This window comes from Ylistrum balloti, unplaced genomic scaffold (assembly GCF_031769215.1).
Source record: "Ylistrum balloti isolate Yb309-2 unplaced genomic scaffold, AGI_CSIRO_Ybal_v1 Utg371242, whole genome shotgun sequence".
Taxonomy (NCBI): domain Eukaryota; kingdom Metazoa; phylum Mollusca; class Bivalvia; order Pectinida; family Pectinidae; genus Ylistrum; species Ylistrum balloti.
In genome coordinates this window covers 217,666-236,712 of record NW_026782672.1, presented here as the reverse complement: position 1 = coordinate 236,712, position 19,047 = coordinate 217,666, and the positions used below count along the sequence as shown (strand labels likewise).

The window sequence follows — 19,047 nt, the reverse complement described above, 5'->3', positions numbered from 1 at the left end:
AGATTTTGAACGATACCTTCATAGAAAGGCTTGGGACGATGTTGTCATAGAAAGACTTGGAACGATACTGTGATAGAAACACTTGGAACGATACTGTCATAGAAAGGCTTGGAACGATTCTATAATATAAAGACTTGGAACGATACTGTCACAAAAAGACTTGGAACGATACTGTCACAAAAAGACTTGGAACGATACTGTCATAGAAAGACTTGGAACGATACTGTCATAGAAAGACTTGGAACGATACTGTCATAGAAATACTTGGAACGATACTGTCACAAAAAGAGTTGGAACGATACTGTCATAGAAAGACTTGGAACGATACTGTCATAGAAAGACTTGAAACGATACTGTCATAGAAAGACTTGGAACGATACTGTCATAGAAAGACTTGGAACGATACTGTCACAAAAAGACTTGGAACGATACTGTCATAGAAAGACTTGGAACGATACTGTCATAGAAAGACTTGGAACGATACTGTCATAGAAAGACTTGGAACGATACTGTCATAGAAAGACTTGGAACGATACTGTCATAGAAAGACTTGGAACGATACTGTCATAGAAAGACTGGGAACGATACTGTCATAGAAAAACTTGGAACGATACTGTCACAAAAAGACTTGGAATGATACTGTCATAGAAAGACTTGGAACGATACTGTCATAGAAATACATGGGACGATACTGTCATACAAAAAACTTGGAACGATACTGTCATAGAAATACTTGGGAAGCTACTGTCATAGGAAGACTTGGAACGATAGTGTCATAGAAAGATTTGGAACGATACTGTCATAGAAATACTTGGAACGATACTGTCACAAAAAGACTTGGAACGATACTGTCATAGAAAGACTTGGGACGATACTGTCATAGAAAGACTTGGAACGATACTATCATAGAAAGACTTGGAACGAAATACTGACTTGGAACGATACTGTCATAGAAAGACTTGGAACGATACTGTCATAGAAAGACTTGGAACGATACTGATAAATGTCTGTAAAAAAGACTTGGAACGATACTGTCACAAAAAGACTTGGAACGATACTGTCATAGGCAGATACTGTCATAGAAAGACTTGGGACGATGCTAGAATATAAAGACTTTGAACGATACTGTCACAAAAAGACTTGGAACGATACTGTCATAGAAAGACTTGGAACGATACTGTCATAGAAAGACTTGGAACGATACTGTCATAGAAAGGCTTGGGACGATTCTATAATATAAAGACTTGGAACGATACCGTCATAGAAATACTTGGAACAATACTGTCATAGGAAGAATTGGAAAGATACTGCCATAGAAAGACTTGGAACGATACTGTCATAGAAAGACTTGGAACGATACTGTCATAGAAAGACTTGGAACGATACTGTCATAGAAAGACTTGGAACGATACTGTCATAACGAAAAGTCACTTGGAACGATACTGTCATAGAAAGACTTGGAACGATACTGTCATAGAAAAGACTTGGAACGATACCGTCATAGAAATACTTGGAACGATACTGTCATAGAAAGACTTGGAACGATACTGTCATAGAAATACATGGGACGATACTGTCATACAAAAAACTTGGAACGATACTATCATAGAAAGACTTGGAACGATACTGTCATAGAAAGACTTGGAACGATACTGTTATAGAATTGCTTGGGACGATTCTATAATGAAAAGACTTGGAACGATACTATCACCAAAAGACTTGGAACGATACTGTCTTAGAAAGACTTGGAACGATACTTTCATCGAAAGACTTGGAACGATACTGTCATAGAAAGACTTGGAACGATACTGTCATAGAAAGACTTGGAACGATACTGTCATAGAAAGACTTGGAACGATACTGTCATAGCAAGACTTGGAACAATACTGTCACAAAAAGACTTGGAACGATACTGTCATAGAAAGAATTGGAACGATACTGTCATAGAAAGACTTGAAACGATACTGCCATAGAAAGACTTGGAACAATACTGTCATCAAAAGACTGGGAACGATAATGTGATAGAAAGACTTGGAACGATACTGTCATAGAAAGACTACTGTCACAAAAAGACTTGGAACGATACTGTCTTAGAAAGACTTGGAACGATACTTTCATCGAAAGACTTGGAACGATACTGTCACAAAAAGACTTGGAACGATACTGTCATAGAAAGACTTGGAACGATACTGTCATAGAAAGACTTGGAACGATACTGTCATAGAAAGACTTGGAACGATACTGTCATAGAAAGACTTGGAACGATACTGTCATAGAAAGATTTGGAACGATACTGTCATAGAAAGAATTGGAACGATACTGTCATAGAAAGACTTGGAACGATACTGTCACAAAAAGACTTGGAACGATACTGTCATAGAAAGACTTGGAACGATACTGTCACAAAAAGACTTGGAACGATACTGTCATAGAAAGGAACGATAGAAAGTCTTGGAACGATACTGTCATAGAAATACTTGGAACGATACTGTCATAGAAATCCTTGGAACGATGCTGGCATAGAAAGAATTGGAAAGATACTGCCACAGAAATCCTTGGAACGATGCTGCCATAGAAAGACTTGGAACGATACTGTCACAAAAAGACTTGGAATGATACTGTCATAGAAATACTTGGAACGATACTGTCATAGAAATACTTGGGACGATACTGTCATAGAAAGACTTGGAACGATACTGTCATAGAAAGACTTGGAACGATACTGTCATAGAAATACTTGGAACGATACTGTCATAGAAATACTTGGAACGATACTGTCATAGAAAGGATTGGGACGATTCTATAAGAGAAAGACTTGTGACGATGCTATAATATAAAAACTTTGAACGATACCGTCACAAAAAGACTTAGAACGGAACTGTCATAGAAAGATTTGGAACGATACTGTCATAGAAAGACTTGGAACGATACTGTCATAGAAAGACTTGGAACGATACTGTCATCGAAAGACTTGGAACGATACTGTCACAAAAAGAGTTCAAACGGAACTGTAATAGAAAGACTGGGAACGATACTGTCATAGAAAGACTGGGAACGATACTATCATCGAAAGACTCGGAACGATACTGTCATACAAAAAACTTGGAACGATACTATCATAGAAAGACTTGGAACGATACTGTCACAAAAAGACTTGGAACGATACTGTGATAGAAAGACTTGGAACGATACTGTCATAGAAATACTTGGAACGATACTGTCACAAAAATACTTGGAACGATACTGTCATAGAAAGACTTGGAACGATACTGTCATAGAAAGACTTGGAAAGATACTGTCATAGAAATACTTGGAACGATACTGTCATAGAAAGACTTGGAACGATACTGTCATAGAAAGGCTTGGGACGATTCTATAATATAAAGACTTGGAACGATACTGTCACAAAAAGACTTGGAACGATACTGTCATAGAAAGACTTGGAAAGATACTGTCATAGAAATACTTGGAACGATACTGTCATAGAAAGACTTGGAACGATACTGTCATAGAAAGACTTGGAACAATACTGTCATAAAAAGACTGGGAACGATACTGTCAAAGAAAGACTTGGAACGATACTGTTATAGAAATACTTGGAACGATATTGTCATCAAAAGACTTGGAACGATAATGTCATAGAAAGTCTTGGAACGATACTGTCATAGAAATACTTGGAACGATACTGTCATAGAAATACTTGGAACGATACTGTCATAGAAATACTTGGGAAGCTACTGTCATAGAAAGACTTGGAACGATACTGTCATAGAAAGACTTGGAACGATACTGTCATAGAAAGGCTTGGGACGATTCTGTAATAGAAAGACTTGGGACGATGCTATAATATAAAAACTTTGAACGATACTGTCACAAAAAGACTTGGAACGGAACTATCATAGAAAGACTTGAAACGATACTGTCATAGAAAGACTTGGAACGATACTGTCATAGAAAGACTTGGAACGATTCTATAATATAAAGACTTGGAACGATACTGTCACAAAAAGACTTGGAACGATACTGTCATAGAAAGACTTGGAACGATTCTCAATAGAAAGACTTTGGAAATACTGTCAAAAAGACTTGGAACGATACTGTCATAGAAAGACTTGGAACGATACTGTCATAGAAAGACTTGGAACGATACTGTCATAGAAAGACTTGGAACGATACTGTCATAGAAAGACTTGGAACGATACTGTCATAGAAAGACTTGGAACGATACTGTCATAGAAAGGCTTGGGACGATTCTATAATATAAAGACTTTGAACGATACTGTCACAAAAAGAATAGTTAATGTTGAACTACAATACAGAGTGCTTGTTTTCAGAAGAAACAGTAAATAGAAAGTCGAATATTGAACATTAACAAATCAGAGTTTTCTCTGATACTATTAAACAAACACAAAAAACATTTATGTGTTTGCATGCATTGATGTAGGAACCATGCCTTGTTTACTTTAGAGTGCTACCTTTCCGACATAAAATGATCAAATGACGCCAGCCTTCGGGTATACAGTTTTAAATAGTGATGTAACAGTAGATGTGAAGTAAGACTTCGCTGCTTAACCTCTTCAATACAAGGCTCATATTGTCTCAATCAGCCGTCCTAAATTGAAATCTTTGATCGGTATTGTCACTTATAGAGTTCACTATCCTGCACCACACTTTCTTAAAGACATACACCTCTCTCTTTTAACAGGACATTCATGGAAGTTCTCAATAATCCAGTTCACTATGACTTCTTCAAACGTTTCATGGTGTCAAACAAGATGGGACATCCTCTTTCGTTCTGGTCAGCCGTCGAGGAACTCAAGGAAACACAGACTGCACGTGGACGCCAGCTGCTGGTTTTGCAGATATTCAAACGATTTTTCAGCAGGGGTGCTAAACAAGGTAAATGGTTACTCACCTAAACGCTTTACCACCAGATACCAGAGATGGAAGACCGATCGACGTGAGACTTTGAGGTAGTTCCCGATCGTTATGTATTAGTTTAAAATAGAAATTTACAACTTGGCTGTAACACCTTTACGGCTTGATATTTTATTTCCTTTTGTGGCACGGTGTTTTAATGATAAATATAGTACAAGTAAGATAATGTCGAGGATACTACGACCACCTATCATAATTAAACACATAGAAAGTGACGAAAGACCGAAGGCCATGGCAGGGCTGAGAATACACTCTCCTGGTAAGGATACGTTATAATGATGTATATGCCCTATTGCACCACAGCACGCCACATAAGACAAGTATACATAATAATGTTACATTTATTGACAGGTTACCTGCTCGACTGTAGCGATGACATCATCAGACAAATCCCAACAATGGAAAAAGTCCCAGCAAGTGTGATGGTGTGCGCTCAGGCTAGTGTCTTCCGGTCAATGGAGAGAAAATGGTATGTTCCACCAAAAACCATACCCCTTTGTTTGCAAGGAAGCCACGTGTCTTGATCCAGTACATGCTAAAATGCAAAATCTCGATACAGTATATAAACAAGGAGATAATACAAGGTACTGTCTCGATCCAGTTTCTATATAGGAAAGTTTTACTCATAATTTATTGTCTCGATCCAGTGTCTATATAGAAAGCTTTACTCATAATTTATTGTCTCGATCCAGTGTCTATATAGGAAAGCTTTACTCATAATTTATTGTCTCGATCCAGTGTCTATATAGGAAAGTTTTACTCATAATTTATTGTCTCGATCCAGTGTCTATATAGGAAAGCTTTACTCATAATTTATTGTCTCGATCCAGTATATATACAAGGAGGTTTTACTAATAATGTATCTTCTCGATAAGGCATATATACAGAGAGGTTATTCTTACAGAAAACACATTGAAGTGTATCTTCAGTGGTTGTATGGTGTACATGGTTTGATTTATGTTTACATTTCACTCTTCTTCCTTACAAGATGAATGCTCACCTTAAAGACATGTTAGTAGAGAGCTGACCTGATGTACTGGTAGATGTATGTTTTGCAGATACGTTTTTACTTGTGTTACTGTCAGGTACCCTCGATACTTGGAGACTTACCCCACTGACGCAGAGTATCGCGAGTCTATGAACGAGAGTTATCCCCCACGTGCAAATATCTACCAGATGAAGGACTTCGATCCGAAAATTGGGAAACCAAGACGTATGCGAAGAAAAAAGACGGTATGAACGTGTTTTGCCTTTTTAACCTTTAAACTCCCATACATTATCATAGACTGACAATAACTAAACAAATAAACATCATTTCAGCTTTGAATAAAATAGAGTACAAAGACAATATAATTGCTTATTGTATCAACCTTGAGATATAATATGTAAGCTGTTCAATAATGATGAACATGGGATAAATAACAATATTACAAACTTAGGTCTTGTATAATTCAGTTTACAAAAAAATATTCAATATATTTTACTACACCATTAATATTGCTAGAAACATACATGTGAAAGATATTGGTTTTTATACGCCGCTGGATGCGGTGTATATTGGCGTCATTTTCTCCGTCTGTCCGTCCGTACGTCCATTCCTTGTGAATGCAACTCCTCCTAAAATAATCATCAGATTTTCACGTAAGATTTATGACATTTTCAACTTTTTCTCTGTTGCTAATTTTGTGGCGGTGTATATTGTGTCCACGGCACTCTTGTTATTGCATATTTTAGGACAGAACGAAAAAAAACCATCATCAGTGTCATCACTTGTTTAGAATAAATGCATAAACATGTGACACTTGTGCTAAATTTTCTAAAATAAGAGTTTTTGCATTCATGCAGTGCACTTCATGAATCAAAACGTTGGCCTGTGTGGCTGATTTAGAGCTGGTTTAAACACTGAACGATTTCCCAATTTAAGCTACTTGTAAATTAATGACATGATTAATGAATGCATCAATGTGCGTCAAACCGTTGTGTATGTATTTTATCTTAAGCAAAGAGACATTTTGGTTAAGATATCTGTAAATAATGAAAGGCGTCACGTCAATCAGCACCCCTTAAATCTGGCCGAACCATGAAAAATGATTCTAAACAACAAAAACATAATCATATGGTTCCTAACATCTGTATTATTGTAAAGTTGTGTGAATGTTACACTTCAATGTCTTTCATGAACATATCTATTTGATGACGACATTTTATGGTAAAGTTGTCAGGTAATTGGATAACAGCTGTTCCAGAAACTAAGAATCCCATATTTTAGAATAATAAATTCTGCCATTTTGCTCATAGTTATGGTAATATTTCATGTCATGATATTTTCATCGTTAGACCACATTTATAAACCGATTTTATTATGATTTCAAATAAGCGGTACACATACATAAATGGGTATAAAAAATCAACAAAATACCGCATGCCGACCTTATCATAATCCAAACTTTAATTCAATAAAACTAGGTCAAACTATAAACAAAAGAAAGAGTTAAATGGAAACTCCTGGAAAAGCAGGAGGAGAATGAGATCGGAAAAGTCAGAGTCTTCACTGACAGCGCCCGTCATGTAAATCTTTGTCAATCTATGTAAGTAATGTCACTTTCTCAAGTGAGAACAAGGTTTACAACAATGGAACCAACGAACGAGCATACAACACGTGCAAACTAGTAACATGTGAAAAGTATCTGCAGGTATTTTGCTTTATGAACATATATAGATTTAAAACACTGTGATTTTTTTTAACGGATTCATATAGGTATATATTATATATAAAAGTGGGAGTTTAGTTTCACTTGTAAATTTCCGTTTGTTGATTGCTAAAAGCGATGACAATCCGAGAAGACATTTAACCAGCTTATGTTATCTGAATCCTTTTCCAGGTATGTATCTACCAATCTTCAATCATTAAGTTTATAGTTTACTGATCTATATATACTGTTTATGATTAGAATGGTACAAAGTATGCGAATACGTAAATTTATAAATAGTGCCTTTAGAAATAGTTTTTTTTTGGGCCATCGAGTTCGCAGTGCTCAAGCACTTCAAAACTCAGTTTTCCTTTACAACAAACGGGTGCTATTTTTTGAAGGGTCGTGCGTATGTGCATTTCATGAAACAAAATGTCATAAAAGATTGAGCGTGTTACTTTTTTTTCTGTAAATATGAGTTTATTGTTGTTTAAAAGAAATTATGCAGGAAGCAACTAATACTATGGTTATCTGCTGGGGGTTATGTCATTGTTGGTCTACCTCCATTGTAATGATTACTTTTCAATTTACATACTGTGGATTATATGGGTTTTTGGGATGGGAAAATATATCTGCAGGGTAGGGATAAATGGGGATTATAATTTCTATGGTTCACACAAATCATGTGTACTTCTATATATATACAACAAACTTATACATATTTGCTGATACATGATGTTTTTCTAATAGTTGTCGAAAATATTGTCATTTTTTATCTGATCAATTTGACTGTTGAAAATGGGTGAACTAACTATAGCTTGTATGAACTGTCGAGGTTTATCAGAATGCCTTAAACGGAGAGATATTTTTGATTTGTGTAGAAATAGGAACTATGATATTTCTATATTAGTTGATACACATTCTAAGACGTCTGTAGAAAGGCTATGGAAGCATGAGTGGGGTCTTGACTGTCTCTTTTGCTCCTATTCAGGTAACGTTCGTGGTATTGCTATATTATTTAAAAATAGTTCTGAATACACTATTTGTAAAAAGTTGAATGACGAGGATGGTAACTTCATCATTTTGGATATTACTATTCAGAATCAGAGATTGACTCTTGCATGTATATACGAGCCAAATTCTGACTCTCCTGAATTTTTCCACGGTCTGGAAAGAACTATTGATCTATTTGATAACGATTCTGTAATCATTACTGGAGATTTTAATGCAGTCATGTCGTTTGAAAAATATACATGTAAGTATAATAGGGAAAATAACAAAAACGCTAAGGCAGCTATCATTGATATAATGAATGAGTTAGATTTAATTGATATATGGAGTCTACAACACCCTGATTTGAAAAGATATAGCTGGTTTGGACCAGGTGGAAAAGGCAGCCGCCTTGACTATTTTCTTATATCGTCTGACCTTCAGTCCTGTATCATTTCCTCTGACATAGTTCTAAAATTTATATCGGACCATGCACCTGTTATAATTAAATTAAAATTATATGATCATCCAAGAGGACGAGGGACCTGGAAGTTCAATAATTCATTGCTTTATGACAAAACATATACCGATAATGTTAAAACTGTTATTTATGAGGTATTTAATGATTATGCAATTGATGATATAGTAGACAATAATTTAGATAATATACCTTTTACAATAAATTATCAGCTGCTTTGGGAAGTCATTAAGCTTTCAATTAGAGGAAAACCATTTCCTATGCTAGTTGGAAAAATAAGCGAAAGAACGAAACAGCTTCGAAACTAGAATCAGAAATTTTAGAATTGCAGCGAAATTCGTTCAATTTTGAAAATCAAGAAATATCTACAATTTTGGAAACAAAAGAAAATGAACTTCACAATTTGAGAGAGGAAAGGGTACGAGGACTGATGGTCAGAGCAAAAGCTAGGTGGAACATGGAAGGTGAAAAATGTACGAAATATTTTTGTCATCTGGAAAAAAGAAATTTTACAGAAAAAATAATTCCAAAGCTTGTTCGTGATGATGGTTCAGAAATACATAATACTGATGATATTTTAGGAGAGCAAAAACTTTTTTACAAAAAATATATAATTCAACAAATCCTGTTATAACTGATGAACAAACAAATATGTTCTTCTGTAATGACAATCCTTTTATCTGTAAACTTTCTAATGAAGAAAAAACGCTTTGTGATAGTGACGTCACGGAAACAGAATGTGCAAAGGCTCTATTCAGTATGAAAAATTGCAAGTCTCCAGGTTTAGATGGATTCACAGTTGAATTCTATAAATTCTTCTGGAAAGATCTTAAATATATTATCGTTAATTCAATTAAGTATGGTTTTGAAAATAAACAACTATCAGTTACACAAAAACAAGGGGTAATAACCTGTCTACCAAGGCCAAACAAACAAAAAGAGTTTCTAAAAAACTGGCGCCCAATTTCGTTGTTAAACGTTGATTATAAAATCATAACTTCTGTATTAGCAAATAGATTAAAGCGTGTACTTAACAATATTATTAGAGATACTCAGAAAGGATTTTTGAAAGGCAGATACATTAGCGAATGCACGCGACTGATTTATGATCTAATTGAGAAAACAAATGAAAAAAAATATTCCAGGAATTTTATTATTAATAGATTTCGAAAAGGCTTTCGATACAGTGGAATGGAAGTTTTTTTCATAAAACTCTTGATTTCTTTGGCTTTGGTCAAACTATAAAGTCGTGGGTAAAACTTCTGTACAATGACGTCACTAGCTGCGTCATCAACAATGGATTCTGTTCAAATTTTTTCCCTATCAAAAGAGGAGTCCGTCAAGGAGATCCCCTCTCTCCGTATCTATTCATTATTGTAATAGAGGTTTTAAGTTCAGCTTTAAAATTTTCACCAGATATAAAGGGTATTAAAATAGGTGATACAGAGAGCCTTTCGAGTCAATACGCTGACGACTCTGCAATATGTCTAAAAGATGAAGAAATTTCTTTAAAATCAGCTTTAGATATTTTAGATTCTTTTGGAAATTGTGCTGGCTTGAAAGCCAATTATAACAAAACCGAAGCTATTTGGATAGGCAGCAGAAAGGGCAGTCAGGAAAAATTGCTTACTCAAAGAGGTTTAAAATGGAATTTAGTTGGAAAGTTTAAAGTTCTTGGTATCAAATATGACCTGAGTAAAATGGATACAACCTTTGTAAATTATGAAGAAAAATTAATGGAAGTCAAGCGAGTTCTAAAGAACTGGTCTTTTAGAAATCTTACCCTGAGTGGAAAAATCACTGTTATCAAACCACTGGCAATTCCAATACATGTGCAGTCATTTACAGTTTTAAAAAAAAGCCTCCCTTTCACATACTCCGACAAGTAGAACAGATATGCTTTAACTTTATATGGAACGACAAAAAAGATAAAATCAGGAGAGGAACACTAAGAAACAGTTATGAGAATGGTGGTCTTAATATGATTGATATTGAAAGTGTCATTAAATCTTTGAAAACGACCTGGATCAAGAAATCAATTGATCCTCAAAACACATCCCCTTGGAAACTTCTGTTATATCAATTGGATGAATATGGGAATATAAACATTCTCTCATTTGTAAAACATGATATGCTTAAAATCACTAACAAATTTAATCTTTTCTGGAAAGAAGTATCTTTGGCTTGGAGTGAACAAAATTTGGAACAGCAGGATGCAGAGTATTTTTGTCCCAACCAATATGGTTTAATCATAATATAAAAATAGGTAACAAACCAGTATATTTCCAGTCATGGCAAGATAGTGGCATCAACCAGACAGCAGATCTTATTCTAAATGATGGTAAGGTGATGACTTTTCAGAATTTACAAGAACGCTTTAATATACCACAAAGTCAAAAGATACAGTTTTATGGCATTATTTCCGCCATTCCGGGTGCATGGAAAAGTTCAATCAGTCGCCATGGTAACAATACGGTGCGAGAAACTGATAATATTAGACTTATAAAATCTCTTGTCAAACCTACTAGAAATTTCTATTCAAAATTTTGTTCCCCTGTTCTTTCTATAAATCAAAGAGCAATTGAAAAGTAGTCTGAAGATCTGCAAAACCTAGAAATAGATTGGAAATATACGTATTTGATACCAAGGAGTTGTACACAAGATGTAAATCTAAGAAATTTTCAATTCAAAATTTTTCATAGAACATTTTGTACTAGTACACTTTTATATAAATTCGCCATAAATGATAACAAGAATTGTACCATGGTAATTATGAAGATGAAGATTTGTATCATCTAATGTGGCAATGCATTCACGTAAATGTTATTTGGAGGAAACTTTCAGATTTAATCAAGGTGAAATGTAACATTGAATATGAAATTGACAAAATGGATGCCATGTTTGGATGTAAAATCAATAATAATAATAATTTGCTTAATTGTTTTTTCTGATGATAAGACGCTACATATATATATATGTAAATGTAACTTTTCTCTTCCTTCAATAACAGGTTTGTTATCGTTTTTAAAACGTAACAGAGAAATTGAAATAACTTCAGACAGGTATTACAGTGTAACCAGATGGCTTATGGGAAAATGGTGTTCCAGCTAATTATGAAAAAATAGAACAAAAAATAAAACCAATCTTTGGTTTCATTCAAATTATAAATGTACCGTTGATCTAAATATTATTATCAGACCTAATGTGTATCTTTAGTTAATACGATTTATGCTGATGTGGCAAGACATTGAACACTATAAGTAGGTGAAGTAGGATTAGCTTACAAACTGACCAGGAAGATTTCATCACATTTAATTACGCAGTATATACAATTGTATGTGTTCCTATTTCTATATATGTATCATCTATGTACCTATTCCTATATAATGTTAGTATGTATTGATTTACGGATGGTCAGCAATAATTTAGCTAACATCAGCGTAGATTCATGATTCAAGATACATAGGTTAAGTGGGGTTTGATCAACGGTCATTTCGGCAGTGGGGATAAATAGACGACAGATATTGGGGTTAGCGAGAGAAGGCCGGGGAGCGCTGGAGAAAGGAACACCATCTCTCACAAACCATGTCAGACTCTGCTTGTACCTAATAAAAGAAGAAATGAAAAGAAACAACGACTTGCTTATACTCAATTGGGCCACAACAGCTCAAATAAGTTTCCTGAAATAATCCAAAAATGGCAACCAATGGACAATTTATTAAATCAATAACATTTCGTTATACTATACAAACATCTGTAACTAGAAATATTATATCTGTGGATATAAGTTGTTATTTTTCAAATTTGTAACAAATTGATTAGGTGTGAATCAAAAGAAATAAAAAATATGAATTACAAAAAAAAAGTTTATAGCTTACATGCCAAATAATAACAGAAAGTGATTAATTTAGTTGCTTGAGCCCCTAAAGTATCCTGTTTCATATGACGGTAGTCAATATCTTAATATCTTATTCTAATTTCATAACAAATATGCCCTCCGGGAGTCTAAATTTCTTATTGTTGAAACGTGAAAAATGTAGTTATTTGGCTTTTGTAGATGTATAGTTTAAACACAGTTCATTAAAGCGTGTGGATTTAGATGTCAAATGTCTAAGGTTTTTCTTCAGTGGGTAGTTAGTTCCACTATAAGAACTTCAATTCTGGTTTGTGTGTACATTTCCTAGATTAACTTGCCATCTGTCTTATTGTTTGTGTTTAAAGGACGATCCTACATTTCCTAGAATAACTTGCCATCTGTCTTGTCGTTTGTGTGTTTAAAGGACGATCTTACATTTCCTAGATTAACTTGCCATCTGTCTTGTCGTTTGTGTGTTTAAAGGACGATCCTACATTTCCTAGATTGACTTGCCATCTGTCTTGTCGTTTGTGTGTTTAAAGGACGATCTTACATTTCCTAGATTAACTTGCCATCTGTCTTGTCGTTTGTGTGTTTAAAGGACGATCCTACATTTCCTAGATTAACTTGCCATCTGTCTTGTTGTTTCTGTGTTTAATGGACGATCCTACATTTCCTGGATTAACTTGCCATCTGTCTTTTTATACCTATTCAGATGAACCTGTGGCATGGTTTTTCGAACGCCATTTTGGATTTCCTGAGGGCTATTAAGGATCCGAAAGAACGTCGATTGTTTGAGATCTACTTGAAATATGAAACTGATCGAGACCAGGAGGCTCCAACGAGTAAGTTTTGGTAAATTACATACCAAATATAACACTCAAAATTCGTTTTCTGTTTCCCCTCGATCAACGTTCATAACAGTTCATCATGTTCTGCTGTTGAATAGTCTGTGATGAATATCTGAGTCACGTGAGTTTACATGACTAACGTATGTCCCGTTGGTGAACATTAGCATACACTCTGTTAAATCTAAGAAAATATAGTATGAAAAACAAGAAAATACCAACATGTCAACATAATCATAATCCAAACTCAAATTCAATAAAACTAGGGCAAAATATGAACAAAAAGAAAGATTTACACGGAAACACATGAAAAAGTACAAGGAGAAAAACATGATAACTGGAACACCCGTACATGTTGGTTACAACTGAAAAGTGTTTCATTAGTTGTTAACAACTTGATAAACGTAAATGTACAATTTTCGCGCTCCATAGAAATAAAGGGTACGTCCCATGTTAACAACCGAATTCCATTCGTTGTTAAATATTTCGGTAAACAGTGGTTAATGGAACTATTAGAATAGGAAACCAAATTGGAATTAGTCTTTGTTACAGTCCGGTTGTAAAATGAATGTGAAATCATGGCTTTCAACACCTGATTTACACTCCTTCTGAAGTTCCACTAGTGATATATAGCTAAAAGTTGCCCGAGATAATCCTGAACAAGTGTTGTCATTTTTCGGATTAGTCCAAATTGCAATACGACCGCCAGGGAGACAAGCTTTAAAAACACTTTAAATTTCTCAAGCTCCAATGGTGCCATTGAACTGATAATTGAAAGAAATTGTTAATGAGATAAAGACATGGGCCTCTTGTTCAATTACGTCAACAAACATATGTGAAAGCTTTTAACTGTTAGGTATTCTTACCGATGTTGCACTGGAAGACAATAAAAGTACCCAGTTTCCTATATCCTAGGGGATTGGTGCATAATCCCTAACCCAAATGATTAACATTTTCACCATACTCCTGGACGTCTGAGAGTCATATCTACCGTGTTATAGGTGCTTTGGAGAAGTCTCTGATGACGTCCAGCTCTATGGAAGTCCAGACAAGGGTAGTGATGCGAAACCGACTGGTTATCATTAATAAACTGGGAAATGATCTACTCTTCTGGATAGAAGTCGAAAAGTAAGTAACATCATCATACCGACCATTAGTTCTTGTACCTGTGACATTGAAGGAGAATATTGTTTCATCAAAATGTTTAATGATTGCTGGTGATTTTTGTTCATGACTCAAGTTTGAAGTAAATTTTGACGAATATGCGAGATCAGTGCTGAAGCTGTATGTACAAGCGTCAGGTTAAATACACTAGGATATTGTATTGTAGGTACAGGAAACAGGTAGAGACACTGAAGACCTTGGAAAATATCTCCAAGAGTGACTCAGATCTTCTAGTGGTGAAGGCTAGAGCCATTATCGAGAGTTTTCTAGTGTCAGACATCTTACCACGTGTTCAGGTAAGAAGTCATCATACATTGTTTATCATACATATACGTCACATCCGGAATGACAAGGATAAAAAGAAAGATGTAAAATGTTGATGTCATAAAAAACATGTTAGGAAAAAAATCAATGATCCTGGTTTCCCGACCGTCGCTATAGTTTTGCTACTGTTCTTAATTACTTAATAACTTCAAAATATCATTGTCCTTAAGCAAATTCACTTAAACGTTTGACATGTATATTTACACAGATCCGTGTCAAACATCCTTTCGACACCTTTCTGGGAAGAAAATTGTCTCTAGACAATAAAAGATAACCGGTACTTAATTTTTTGTTGTTGCATATGTTATATTATGGTTGGTGGAAAAGATCACTGTGAAGTTGTCAAATGTAAATCTTAGGTCTGTTTCTAATCCCAAAATACTTTATGTTGAAGTTATGATAGATAAACTGACGCGCAACCAAAGCGTGTGCATTTTGATAATCATGTATAGGATTTAAAAACAACTCCAGAGAAATGGGATAATATAGCGCCAGGCAAATACTATAAACAGACAAAAACGGGACACATCAAGAACTTTTACGAAACTGATGATGAGATTAAGAGTTCCATCAGAAATTTAATCATTGAATGTGGTAATGGGGAATGCATGTATAATGTCCAATCTTCTAATTGTTTTTCTTTATCTTTGTGCTTTTCAAATTCCACCCCTCCCCGCCAACATGCAGGACGGATGGAGGAGGTGTATAGGCATCATCTTGTTTTTTCTGTCATTCTATCCGAGAGAAAACTCTGCACGGGGTAGTACAGGAAAAAATCAAACATCTCATAACACACATATGCGAAACTTACACACACCTGGTACATGGGTTTAAATCGTTTCCTTATCTATATACATTAACATCAGTACAGGAAACTTGATCTCGAAATTGCTGACGTCGTTACAATAACAACGACCTTTTTAATGTTCTAATACCTATTTTGCCGATTTGTTTCCAGATAAACATTCCTAATGAGCTAGGACACAGTATTGGAAACAGTCTAAACTCTGCGGGGCCTGTGCGGGGGCTGTTCCACGATGCAATTATCCTTCTTTTCCCAATTTTGTACTACTTTTGGAAAAGGTAGAGTATCTATACTGGAAATACAGGCGAAGGATGTACGTGAAAATGTCCACAAAATGGAAATATTAAATTTGTATTAGTTTGTCACTCAATCCATCAAAATTTATAAGTTCTCTTTTTTGTTATATTTGAGTGTAGAATGAAATCTCAAAAGATAGATATAAAAAAAAAATAAATAAAAATAAAGAGAATAGCGCATTTCCTGACTTCCTTGAAACATACAACATCAATAGAAAAAACACAAATAGTTCATTGCATAATTTCCGTGAAACATAAACATTCATAGCGAAAGGAATAGTCCATTTCATAAATTCATGTCCCGTACCACATATATCGAGTAAAAAGTAGTCCATTTCACAAATTCCATGTCCCACACCAAATCAATAGAGTAAAGAGTAGTCCATTTCACAAATTCCTTGTCCCACACCACATCAATAGAGTAAAGAATGGTCAGTTTCACCAATTCCATGTCCTACACTACATCAATAGAGTAAAGAATGGTCAATTTCATAAATTCCATGTCCCACACCACATCAATAGAGTAAAGAATGGTCAGTTTCACCAATTCCATGTCCCACACTACATCAATAGAGTAAAGAATGGTCAATTTCATAAATTCCATTAAACACATTACCTTATTGGACAAAACGCTTGATCATTTCATGATGTAAAGGAAACATACAACAATAAAAGCTAAAAGAATAACCCATTTCACGGCTTTCTTGTAACAAACAACATTAATAGATGAAAGAATAATCCATTTCCCGGCTTTCTTGTAACAAACAACATTAAAAGCTGAAAGAATAGCCCATTTCACGGCTATCGTATAATATACAACATTAATAAATGAAAGGATAGTATATTTAATTAATTTCACAAAACATACAAGTCCATTTCATTAATAGCATGACCACTTCAGCCTACAAGTTTTGGTTATACAACGAGAATGGTAAATGGATTTATATTAATCACTGTTGTAGCATTTACAATCTACATAAAGGACACATGTCAACAACAAAACGTTATGTCATCTTCACAGTATGATATGCAGCATTTAAAATAATAAACGGTTCAATGCTTACATCGTTGTTTCGTTTCTTAACGTCTTCTCTCCCTCCAATTTCATTTAATGTAAAATCAGTTATTTATAAACAACCGCGTGTTTCCTCCGCAAGAACAAGCATTTTGTCCCATTACCATCCTTTTAGTGTTAAATGTTACGTCAAAGTAGACACGACGAATCTGTTATAAAAAGCCCTTGGAATAAATATCTTTAGTTAAATTTGAAATTACATTGTTTCAAATCTAAATCCTATTTGATGACCTATACTAGTGATTTTACCATTGAGATACGTATGCACGATTTAAGGTTACCTGCCTTGTATAATTATCGGCCTGTTGTGTTAGGTTTCACGAGTCCTGGTTGACCAATACGACTCCTGAAGATGTCCTGGCGAAGATAGAGTCACAGATCAAACCCAAGCGTTCGTTGACACCTCACAGTGACAAGGATTTACCCCCTTTCTTCAATATACGATACTCCAAGGTGGATGTAACAACACAGACCGTGTATAGTAAGTCATACAACCATGGGGTAAACAACAGACATAAACCAATAGTAGATCACACAACTGCATACATCAACAGGGCTAATAGCAGGAACACTTTCAGTAACAGATCCATGCAATATATTGCAACATGTCACACAGCAACGGGATAAACAACAGACAAATAATCAACAGCTGGTTATAAAACAACACATATCTACATAATTAAAAACAGAAGAACATGAATAACTTCATTAATAAATTAATAGATAGACACTTGTTTACAGAGTTTCCTTGGTACTTTTACTTATAACAGACTATATGAAAACAAGAAAAGAAATTTGAATCTTTGCTAACAGACCTATCAAATATTGACCGGTCACATTTTTCTTACTATTTTGCAGTCCCCGATGACGACCGATTCAAGATCTCTTTCTCCATGGTTCATGGCATGAGACTTATCTATCCTATTCCACGGGGACAGAAAACCGGCTTAGAAAAACACAGCACATCACAAATGTCTAAACGCGTCGTCAAGCCTAGTCATATGAGCGTCTCAAACCTGAAAAAAAGTGCCGGAGAAAGTAGAACAAAACTTCAAAAGCAAAGTTTAGCTGAGAATACGACTACATCTCCGAAGGCACAACGAATGAACTTTAAAATCCCGGTCAAGGTGCTGACTCCTCAGCAGGAAAGGGCTAAGAAACTGAGTCTTCTGGTGGAGGAACTAAATAAACAATCGAGTGGAAAAGCTAAGAAAATAACCAAACCTCTCAGATCCTTTGATGCAGTAGTCAATGCCGCTCTGTCGCTTAGAAAAGGAAACGTTTTTGCAGGCATCGATGAGTAGCGACGTAGCTATGGCAATTATAATGTCTGTTGCCCGTGTAGTTGGACTAAGTTGGCTGTTTGGTATAGACTCTAACTTAAAGTGGCCATAACTCCCGAGTCCTTTATCTTCCTCATACGTGATTAAAATCCAGGTCTGTTACCATCTATAATATATTATAATATCAAATAAAACCGTAAAACACTGATTGGACGATTTGTTGATCATTCCGTACAGAGGATACACAGGATAATAGTTATACTCGAATTTTTTGCATGCTGTACATTATACCACACCCAT

At 35.1% G+C, this 19,047-nt stretch overlaps 1 protein-coding gene across 1 annotated transcript; it reads left to right on the top strand.

Moving 5' to 3' along the window:
* Positions 1-4,760: 4,760 nt before the first annotated feature.
* LOC132561608 (regulator of G-protein signaling protein-like) lies at positions 4,761-18,768 on the top strand. The gene is made up of 9 exons (XM_060226308.1): positions 4,761-4,899; positions 5,290-5,407; positions 6,024-6,171; positions 13,668-13,797; positions 14,802-14,928; positions 15,131-15,260; positions 16,247-16,371; positions 17,779-17,945; positions 18,323-18,768. The coding sequence occupies exons 1-9, from the start codon at positions 4,761-4,763 to the stop codon at positions 18,766-18,768; spliced, it is 1,530 nt and encodes a 509-aa protein (XP_060082291.1).
* The last annotated feature ends 279 nt before the right edge of the window (positions 18,769-19,047 follow it).

Excerpts from the sequence above, each read along its gene's own strand:
- LOC132561608 (XM_060226308.1), top strand. The coding sequence starts at position 4,761 with ATGGTGTCAAACAAGATGGGACATCCTCTTTCGTTCTGGTCAGCCGTC. Across the intron at positions 6,172-13,667 it reads GTATGCGAAGAAAAAAGACG|ATGAACCTGTGGCATGGTTT; the intron begins GTATGAACGTGT and ends ATACCTATTCAG. Across the intron at positions 15,261-16,246 it reads ACATCTTACCACGTGTTCAG|ATAAACATTCCTAATGAGCT; the intron begins GTAAGAAGTCAT and ends ATTTGTTTCCAG.